An 11,051-nucleotide genomic window follows, 5' to 3' on the forward strand; every position below is an offset into this window, starting at 1 on the left:
TAAAACTATATTTTGAACAGTTAGAGTAGACATATTTATAACGAACAAACAATTAAAAAACAATGCAATAGTTAATACTTAATTTTTGATAAATTATAAAGTTTTCAGTTTAGCATCAGTTTAATTTTGTTAATTTAATATGAACAAAACAAATGTAACAGACAGTAAAAATTACCTAAATATACAGAATAAACACAATAATTAATTTAATAATAATAAACAATGGGAGGAAATGTATCTAACCATGTAGGACCTCTTACTGATAAAGAAGCCCACCAAATTAAAATACTGACAAATTTCTCAATTGAAGAAATACTATCTTGTTATGAAGATTTTGCTAAGGTTAGATTATTATTTTTCTTAATGAATATACTGACAAATTTTTCAGTTGAAGAAATATTATCATGTTTCGCATGTTAAAAAACATATTAGTTGTAAAAAACTGTTCTTGAAAAACATTATATAAAAAACTACTAATTTATTAGTTTTTAAAACTGTTATTTTTCTCAAAAATTCTTTTTTTATTTCTCTGCTGTGTAATAGCAAATTCAGTATTTGAAAATATTCAAGGTTTGATGTAGTCCTGAACTTTTATTTTTTTTTAATTATTGTTTTAAGGTTAAGTTAATATTTGTTTTACTTAAAAACAAGTCAAACCTCACTTTAACTTAAGGTTCGTGCAATTATTTTTTTTCAAGATATTATTCTAGCTATTCATGGTTTAATACTAAATATTAGATTCAAATATGATTTAGTTAGAGTTACCTCCAAAAACTACGATAACTTTTAGATGTTGAAATGTTAAAACAGTTTTTGTTTAGGTTTCAACTGGTGTTTTTAATCTAAGGCAGTGGTCGTCAAGATGTACACTGGTGCACACTGTTGTACACGAAATTTATTTTGGGTGCACGAAAATATGGGAAACACGAAACGTATTTTAGGGTGCATGAAATTTTCAGGTCACGTAAATAAAAAAATTGTATGATTTATTATTTTTAAGCGATAAAGTTTATTAGTAAAGCTAATAACAGCCCTAATAGCTCATTTTAAAAAGTAATCACTGAATAAAAGTTGATAAAGTTAACTTAACTAAACATTTATTATTAACATTGTATATTAGGAGTGCTAATTTTTAATGGGGGTTGCGGAAATAAAAACAAGTTTATAAGATCTGAGCGGTAAAATGCTGTTGTTAAAATATGCTTAATTTAACAAAAAATGTATATAATGGAGATAAGTTCGACTGTTTAGTTTAAGTATATATTCTCAGTTTAGTTTATAGAGTATTTTAATGTAAAATAAAATATTTTTAATCAACTAAAGGCACAGAGATTTATGTTAAGGCCTAGTAAAAACAGTTTAAAATGTTTACATGTTTTTAAACACTACTCTGGCGCACTTACTTAAGTCTAGGGGTGCACCGTATATATTATTTGCAATTTAGGGTGCATTAATCAGCTTGACGACCACTGGTCTAAGGTAACTGACTAGAAATAAAATTTATTATTAGAAAGGTCTATAGTTTAAACCTGCAAACTATTTTTTTCTATACTTAAATTTTGAATTTTTTTAAAATCACACTTTATGATCATATTACAAAGTTAAATTTTATAGATAGTTATACATCTGTTCGGAATTTTAGTTATAAATTTACCTGTTTAAAAAAAAATTAACAATAAAACCAATGCAAACCATAAAACTTGGTTGTTTCTTAACTTAATAAGCCATCTACAACTGATTAGTAAAGTTTTGAAATTGAAAGCTCACTTAACTACAAAACTTAAGATAATAATACAAACACATTTGAAAAGCAAAGCAAGTTTATTTTATGCAAATTGAAAGATGGCTGTCTGTTAGGTTCATACTAAACAGTAATAAAAGCGAACTATAATTAAACCAACTACAAGACTTGCTAAAAACTGAATGCACTTTCTAAGTTACACTCACCTTTTTGTGATAAATCTTTTAGTAAAAATAACTGACTTGTTTAGTTTAAAATTAGTTTTACTTTTAAGATTATCATTTAAATTAATTATTTTTAAAGCTTCTCGTATTTAAGACTGAGTAGTTTGAACAATCTTGGAAATTTGAGCTTTATGTTTTTTATAAAAGTTGCGAGTTTTTAATTAAATACCAAAATACCAGAATTATTTATTTAAAGTTCATTTACAACCGCACTTAATATGTAGCAACTTCCAATTAACTTATACACAAGGCTTGTTGCGGTGAAAATTTAAATGTTAAATGTTTTATGTATTCAAATAAAATAAATTGCACTCTATGATTTCAAAAACTAAAAGATCAACTTTAAATTAAATATTCAATTATGTTTTAACGTATATTAAATATATATGTTAAATAGTTTTCTAAAAAATATTTTACTGTAATATACGTTTAGTTTGATTAATGTTATAAAAGATGAAAGTAAAAATGTTTTCAGTTGGTTTCATTTATGAGCACTCTTAATTTAAAAAATTAATCATTAAGTTAATAGCGTTTCAGCTGACTTTAATTAAATCAGAAAACATAAGAGGTTAAATTATTGTTTAAAACCAAAATAGATTAATCTAGATTTATACACTCGTGCTTTTCTATAATTAAACCATGTGGTAATATTTTAAAAAGTACAGCTTTAAGATGTTTAGATCATGTTTAGAGAAACATATGTTTTCTATAAACTGTTTTAATTGTAAATTTCTTTGTTTCTAAATAGATTTTTCGCTAAAGTATTGTTTGTTTCCAAAAAAAAATTATTATTCATTGCATTGAATTACACTTTTAACAAATTTGTACGAGCTAAACTGTTATTTTTAGTTTGAGTATAATTTTTATTACTTTAATAAAGTTTAGTTTGCTTAAATCGAAAATGAACCAAAATAACGAGTTGAAATGTAAAAACTCACTGTAGTAAGTGTTTAAAAAGCTTAAAAATACATTAAAGTTGAAAAAGTTATCCGTCTCTACAAAAACTACATTTTAAATACTTTAAATATACTTCTATAACATTTTAAAAATTAAATGAAAAAAAAATTAATGTTTTTATTATCAAAATATTTAACAAAAAAACCACAGCTAAATAAAAGCATACATAGACACAAAAACACACTTAACTTTTAAATCATAAATACTCACACTAGTTTTATTTTATTTATTTAATAACTAAGTAGCTAAAATGGATTAATTATATTTTTTTTACTTGACTGTTCAAGTTTTTCACAAACACAATTAATTTAATTTAACTTGAAAAATAACTATACATTTTATACTGGTTGTTACAAATAAATCTTAAATTAAAACGTCTATCAATATTTATTAAGGATAAAGTGATTTTTTATTTAAACAGACTTTAAAGATCGTTTTACACAGAGTTGACTAAGTTCAAAATGCAGCTAATAAAATAACATGGCTTGTTTTTAGAGACTTAGCCTAATTAATGACACATTAAATAGTATATATAAGTTTTACTTAGTGTACTTTATAGAATATAGGTTCATAAAATTTAAAAGCTTCAAAGGATGTTTTTTTAATTAAGTAACTCACTTTACAAAAAACACAAACTTTTTTCAATTAAAGTTTTAAACATTGTAATTTACTTTAAATTACTTCAAAAGTGATAGAAAACTTTGACAAAGTATTATTGGCTGAAAAGTGATTTTAAAGTTTTAATACACATTAAATTAAATAAAAAATTATTTTTTACGCTTTGTATTATGTCCGCAATTTTACGCACTACTAGTATTTAGAAGATTTTATGCCGACAAAATACACTTTAAGCTATCTGAAGTGTTAATTTTATGTTTGTGTACCTAGTTTTAGCTTGCATTTTAATAAAATTTTATTCTAAATTGCAAAATTTTTAAAACTAAAAACTAAAGAAGAAAATCTAATGTCCTGATTTATTACTTAAGTTATAACTCTAGTGTTTTTATAGCAGGTAATTAAATTGTTTTATATAGTTAAACAATTTACAATATCAATATTATGACAGTTTTAGTGTTTTTTAATAGTTTTAGCTTCTAGCTAGTGTTTAGTACTTCTTTTATTATCTAAACCAGATGGTTGCTTTTTTATAAAAGTTAACTTTAAAAATAAAATCAAAAGCAGAAGTAGATTAAAACTTAAATATAACTTTAATTTTTGCAATCTTGAAACAAATAAAACTCTTTAGAATTTTTTTTCTTAAGTAAAAACTATTTTTATACCAAAATTAACTATTTTATTTAAACTAACAAGTAACGTATGTTCATTAGTTAGCTTTTGTTTAAGTTTACCGTAAGCGTTAACCAAAAAACCGTAAAATTTACAAAACTGCAGTTTAAAAGTCAAATTGAAAGTTTTTGTCTCATTTATTCTTAACCCTGTTACTTTCAATATTGCAAGTAGAAATGAAACTATTAAAAAACAGAAACACTTAGTGAGAGTATATGTTTTTACTAGTAATCAACTTTTATCATACAAACACTATTTTAAATACAGCCTTTTTTATTCAATAGAAAACAGTATTAATTTACTTTTCTGTTTATTTTTTCTACAATTAATTTAAAAACTAAAAATTTTAATAGTTTTTTAACACAATTTACAAACTAGTATAAATTTTAAGTTTTGACTATCAAATTTAATCTTAACTACAAGATTTAACATTAATCTTTTTTTAATAACAATTAGTATCATTTTTACAATAAACAAACACTAAAAAAAATAACACTTTTATTTACTTTTACAGCAATCTGTAGACGGCTTGATGGGTCAGGATGTTTTTGAAGATTTTTTGGGGAAATATATGAACAAAAAGTGTGAAAAAGAATATACTCGACACGTATTCAGAAGTTTTGACTTCAATAATGATGGTTAGGGTCAATTTAAAGTACTTAATCAAATTAACAAGTTTATAACCAACAAGTTTACTTTAGATTTATAAAATGATGATTTGAATGAATTTTAAAAACTCTAATTGAAACGTAAAACATAACTTATTTAAACAAACTTTAAAAGTATACAAATGTTTTTATTATTGGCTTCAAACAAGTATTTCAGATAATCGTATGAACTTATCATAGAAAAAAAACAATACATGTATTAAAACCTTTATTTTAAAATAAACAACGTTGAAAATACTTTGAGGCTTAAGCTAAACAAAATTTTGCATTTTTCGTTCAATAGATGGGATTTAAAGATAGGCTACCTGCAGCATATGTTCAAAATATTCAGTTAATATAGTACCTATGTTGCATAGAGTCACTTTTAAACGAGGATATATTTAAATTCAAATATAACGTATGGTGAATTTTTAACATTAATCTAAATTCGGAACTGTTGCAAACTTTACTAGTTTGTTAAATAACCTAACTGCTAAAATTGTTAGTAATAGATACGATTAATAAGCTATAAAATATTGGTAAATTAGTTATAAAATTCTTCGAAGAAAAAAAGTCAACGATTTAAATTTATAAACCATGTTAAGAATACTAAAAGCTAGTAGTGTACAAAAAAATATAGTAAAATCTCAAATAATTTTATAAGTTTTAAGTAATAATTGGTAACAAAGAGTAATACTTTTTTTTAGTTGTAATGGTTAAGTTTTTTACTGTTATATAGTTTATATTTAACTGATTGTTTTTGTTAGCCAATTAATATTGATATTTTATTTTTATAGTTTTTGTCAAATTTTGAATTTCGGTAACTACCTTACAAGGATTCAATCTAATTTATAGTGAAGTCAATTTTTTTAATTTAGCTTGATGAAAACTTTTTATTGTTTATTTATTTTAATAATATATTTAAATTATTTTTGCGTTTAAAGATTGGTTAATTTTAATGAATATTGTATAAAATTAGCCAATATCTAAAAAACTTAAATAAATTTTTACAATAGGATTCGTTTACAAATGTGAAAACTAAAAAAAATATGTATTTATTATAACATAAAATTAAACTTAGTTATTTTTCTATCTAGATACGTCAACTTCAGTCAGTGTAAAAAAAGAATAAATATATAAACATATAAAACTTCAGGATACGTCAACTTCAGACAATGTAAATACAAAATAAAATAATAAAAATATAAACATGTAAACTTATTAAATTTCAGGATACGTCAACTTCAGAGAGTTCATTTGTGGATTGTCCATGTCGATGCGAGGAAGCTTAGACGAGAAATTGACCTGGGCGTTTAACATGTATGATCAGAATAAAGATGGATTAATTACACTGGATGAAATGAAGGAGTCTATGAAGGTTATTAGTATTTATTTAATTATTTTATTATTTAACATGTATGATCAAAATAAAGATGGGTTAATTACACTGGATGAAATGAAGGAGTCTATGAAGGTAATTAGTATTTATTTAATTATTTTATTATTTAACATGTATGATCAAAATAAAGATGGGTTAATTACACTGGATGAAATGAAGGAGTCTATGAAGGTAATTAATATTGATAGTTCATTAACTGTTTTTTTATTTTAAATTTATGAATTACATTTTCAAACAAAATGATATTTGGAAATCTAAAAATATTATTCTCCTTATTATTAAGTCGATAACTTTTATTGCAATCTCTGGAGTAAAATGTACACAACTATTTGGCTGTTTTATTATATATGATCAAAAAAAAGACGGATTGTATTCTCTTGATAAGATAGTATTAGCTATGAAGGCTATCAACATCTTGTACTTAAAACAACTTATTATGAGTTTTAAACTACTTGTTTCAAAAATACTAAAATCTTAATAAACATGTTTAAATTAAATCATGAACATTTCATTTTCAATTTAATTTAATATTTTATGTCTTATTTAACATGAAGTAAGAAACTATAAAGATTATTTAAGCTTGTACAAGCTGTTATTTAGACTAGTATTTGTTTTTACATTACTAACTTAATTATTTTCTTACAAGGAGCACTAACTTATTAAAAATTACAACAATAAGCGTATGTTTTTGATAAAAACGTTAGCAATTGAAATAGTAATCAAAAAAAAAATAATCTTGTCTTTATGATATACTTTGTTATGTATTTTAAACAAGTTTTTAATACAATTTTTGGCAGCTGTTTTAAGTATCAAACTTAAAGTCTAAAAAACCATGAAAAAAAAATTAGTTGAAAAAAAAACCTTAGTAATAATAAAATAATCTTAATAAAAGTGCAGACGGGATCGAAGCTTTTTTATTTATACTAATAACAATTACTAAACAAAACTAAAGTTTTTATTTTTAGTTTAACAAAACAAAGAAATATGAATAGTTGACAAAAATCTTTAGTTTTATTTTTTTAATGTTATATATTATGATTAAATTTAAACTTCCTTATTTGACAAGTTAGTTAAGTGTTTAAAAACTAACAACAAGAACCTTGAGTTTTCAACTTATCTGATTTTTTAAGACTAAAAACAAAAAAAAATTTATTTGTTTGCGTTAAACAGTTCACGATTCACCATTTAAAACCTTTTGCATCAGATAAAAAAAAATAATGGATTACATTTCAGATTATTTGTAATTTACGTTTTTTTAAACTTCACTTTTAAATTCTACTAGTAAATCGAAAATTCGGTTTTTTCCCATTTATACGGGTAAACTGTCTGAACTTTAACTGTCCAGAATTTCTAAAAACCTAAAACAATTAAAATTAAACTCTCTTAGGCACATCAAAATTTAAAAGTTCTGAAAGATAATTTGTAAAAAAAAAACCGCATTTTTATTATATTTAAACTTCGAAAACTTATACAACCTTGCTTATAAAAGAATAACAAAAGAAAAAAAGTTAGATTTGCGTTATTTGAAAACATGTCTATCTTTACACGCTAAGCGATGTTTAATGTTACTATAAATATTTGTTTTTTTTTTTAATTACATTCCGACAAACCTTTAAAAGACTAATTAATTTTAATATTTTTTACAGACAGTAAACAACAAAATATAAAAACAAACAAACTACCATTGGTTAACCTAAGTTTAATGGTTATTTTTAAATCTAACTTTCTTGTAGATAAAAAACATGGGAAAATATATTGAAATGTTGATTTTAGTTTTGTATGCTCTTTTTGTTCAAAAAATTGTCTAAGACTTTAAGGTTAATTCAAGTATTAATAAACTGATTAAAAGCTATTTGGATATATGTAAATTTATTTTTCAAAATAGTTAAATTTATAAACTGAAAAATTGTTCAGAATTTTACGTGAGTATTGTTACTACGATCACTTTATAGCTGACAAAGTTTTCAATAACCTGTAAAGTTTGATTATACGTTTAAAAATTTGTAACATTTATTTATAATTATATAATCCAAATACTATACCACTTTTTCAAAATACCACTTTTATTAATTATTACAAACAATAGCAATTAACCTATTTATTCTGAATCAAGCGGTACACAGTATGAATGGAGTCAGTGAACCACGACAGCTAATATTAAGATTAAAGTTATAACACTTGTATAACTACTACCACTTTTATTAATTATTACAAATAATAACAATTAACTTATTTATTCTGAATCAAGCGGTATACAGTATGAATGGAGTCAGTGAACCGGAACAATTGAAATGCGGAGTTGAAGCTTTTCACGGAATTGACACGGATATGAATGGTAAATTTTATACATATTTTATGTACATTATAACAACTTGAAATATTATATGACAATATTGATATAATTACTCACGTTATAAAGGATGGTTTGAAATATTATTAGCTTTATACAATTTAAAAAGGGCTCCTGTAATATAAATACATAAATAACACTAGCTTTCTTACCCTTTTAAAGTACACCTTTTGCATCTACTTGGTTGATGCTTAACAACATGAAGATTATTAGTTAAATGTTTAATTAAACTAGTTAGTTGTGACGTCATAATAACTACATACAGGAAGAATAACGGTGGCGGAGTTCATCAAAGGGGTGAAAAAAGATCAAAGGCTGATAAAGTTAATCGAGCAACCGCTAGCTATGATGTCATCAGACCATTAGCTGTGATGTAATATCTCTTTCACTACGTCACTAACTGACGTCATTTCACGACGTGTGCGATCTGGGTCAACTTTAAACTATTACTTTTGTTTAGAATTAATTTTTGTTTTCAGTATAACGAGTGTTCTATACTTAATACAAACATTGTGATTTTTTATCTATACTTATTTTTTATTTGTAATTGGTATTAGTAATTGTAATTTTGACAAATCAATAAAAAAAAATATGTTGTTTCATTACAGTTTTGATTTTTAGTTTAACTTAAAATACTTTTAAACGGGTACAACTATTTCTTTGTTTGTTTAATCATTTTATCAAAAGTCTGTGGCAAGGTTCATTTTTTCACTGAGCAAATGTGAAACAAGCTACCCTAAGATGTCAGAATGTGGACACAATTTTCGCTTTTAACTAAAAACATTTAATTTAAATACTATAAATATCAGTAAAACCCAATAGTTTTACACTAAAAACAAAAGAAAAGTATAAAATTTATAAAGTTCTATTTTATCCAAATTAGTTACTGATTTTTTTATTTTATATATTTTTTTTCCCTACGCCTCCTCCCAATAGACTATAAATTTACTTTTATTCATTTTATGACTTTCACAATTAATACAATTGTGTTATGTCTTATAAACAATACATCTAGAAAATCATCCATTAGTTATACTTTTATATAAATGTGCATTTACTATTTCTTTTTGTTTGTACTAAGTTAATGCCTTTTATTTTAAACAGAGAAGTTTAAACTTATAATTTAGTTCTCTACAAGTTTAACTTTGAATAGTTTTTTTGTTTATGTTTATTTGTTTTATCTTAAATTGTTGAATACAATTTTATTTTTCGTTAACTTTTATTCTTGTGTGTCCTGTTTTAGTGACTCAGGTTTTGATGCATGAGTTGAGATCTCAAATGTTGCGCTGTTGGGATCCGGCCTAAACCTTGGGGCCAAAACTAAAGTTAATGAAAATAGGGATTTACCTATTATTTACCTATATAAACGGAATTTAAAATCTGTCGTCAAAATGCACAAAAAACAATATAATAGTAAATATCAAGTAAAAACTATAACTTTAAGTATTAAATTTTTCAAAATAAGTTGTCAATTTAGACAGTTTTTTATATTGTTTGTGAATTAAGAAGTAAAGTTTAATCAATCATTTAATTTTTAATGGTATTTAAAAACAGTCTAAAATATTAAAAATAAACAAAATTAAGTAAATTTCAAGTACATAACCTGATTTTCCAGTGCATTATTAAAAGCAATAACTTCTGTTCATGTGCTATGGTATCAATTTATTTTTAAATAGGGTTAAGTTTTTAGTCTAACACTTTTATTAGCTTTTTTAATTTTTTTTGAAACAAGAAATTATATTTATCACATAAAGGTATATCGTTGCTACAATCTCTGGTCTCTTAGGCTAATCAGGATATTTCGGGCTAGATTGTGTTTTTTTAAACACAGACTACTTTAATTTTATTTTTATATATCTTTAGATATAATACTTTTATATTACTACTTTTAGGCTTTTAAATATAAAAAAATTTAACACAGTGTTTTTCGGTTAAAACTGGCAGTTCGTACTTAGGAAGTGCGTACCTAATTGGCAGGTTACTGTAGTAAAAAATATTGAAAACATGCTGTAAAGCTACTTTCAACATGTATTGTATTAAATAAAAATTTTCATGTTTACAAAAATTAATAATGTAAATAATACATTTTTTTATCTAATCAAAATTTCATAAGTTAATATGTAAAAATCGTTTAAAATTCTTGGTTTTTTAGTGATTTATGCTCAAAATTTGAGGATTTTCCAAGACGATTCCAAGTTTTTTCAAATTCCAGGTGTTTCAATGTTTTTCCAGAACTCATAATTTTTGGCAACTCATGGTTTGAAAAAGCACTTTCATGAAGTCTAAAAAAATTTGATATAAATTATTTTATAAGAGCTGATTATGAAAATATTTAAGCAAATATATTTTTAGGTAGTCGATTTTAAGATAATTTACTTTTTTTTTTACAATTTACCTTGAATGTGTGTTGCTAGGCTAAAATTGTTTTTTACTGCTCTTTGCTCCT

The 11,051-nt window shown here is 23.7% G+C and overlaps 1 protein-coding gene across 1 annotated transcript; it reads left to right on the top strand.

Annotated features, from left to right (window-relative positions):
* Positions 1-222: 222 nt before the first annotated feature.
* Positions 223-8,971, top strand: LOC145844296 (neurocalcin-delta B-like). The gene is made up of 5 exons (XM_082951686.1): positions 223-342; positions 4,724-4,847; positions 6,089-6,241; positions 8,504-8,590; positions 8,871-8,971. The coding sequence occupies exons 1-5, from the start codon at positions 223-225 to the stop codon at positions 8,969-8,971; spliced, it is 585 nt and encodes a 194-aa protein (XP_082807812.1).
* The last annotated feature ends 2,080 nt before the right edge of the window (positions 8,972-11,051 follow it).

The sequence above is a fragment of the Thalia democratica genome, chromosome 9 (genome assembly GCF_965202585.1).
Source record: "Thalia democratica chromosome 9, ktThaDemo2.hap1.1, whole genome shotgun sequence".
Lineage (NCBI taxonomy): Eukaryota > Metazoa > Chordata > Thaliacea > Salpida > Salpidae > Thalia > Thalia democratica.

Bases quoted from the DNA above. Each gene is read 5' to 3' on its own strand.
- LOC145844296 (XM_082951686.1), top strand. From the start codon at position 223: ATGGGAGGAAATGTATCTAACCATGTAGGACCTCTTACTGATAAAGAA. The intron at 4,848-6,088 runs GTTAGGGTCAAT...ATTAAATTTCAG, and splicing joins TTTTGACTTCAATAATGATG to GATACGTCAACTTCAGAGAG. The intron at 6,242-8,503 runs GTATTTATTTAA...TTCTGAATCAAG, and splicing joins GGAGTCTATGAAGGTTATTA to CGGTATACAGTATGAATGGA.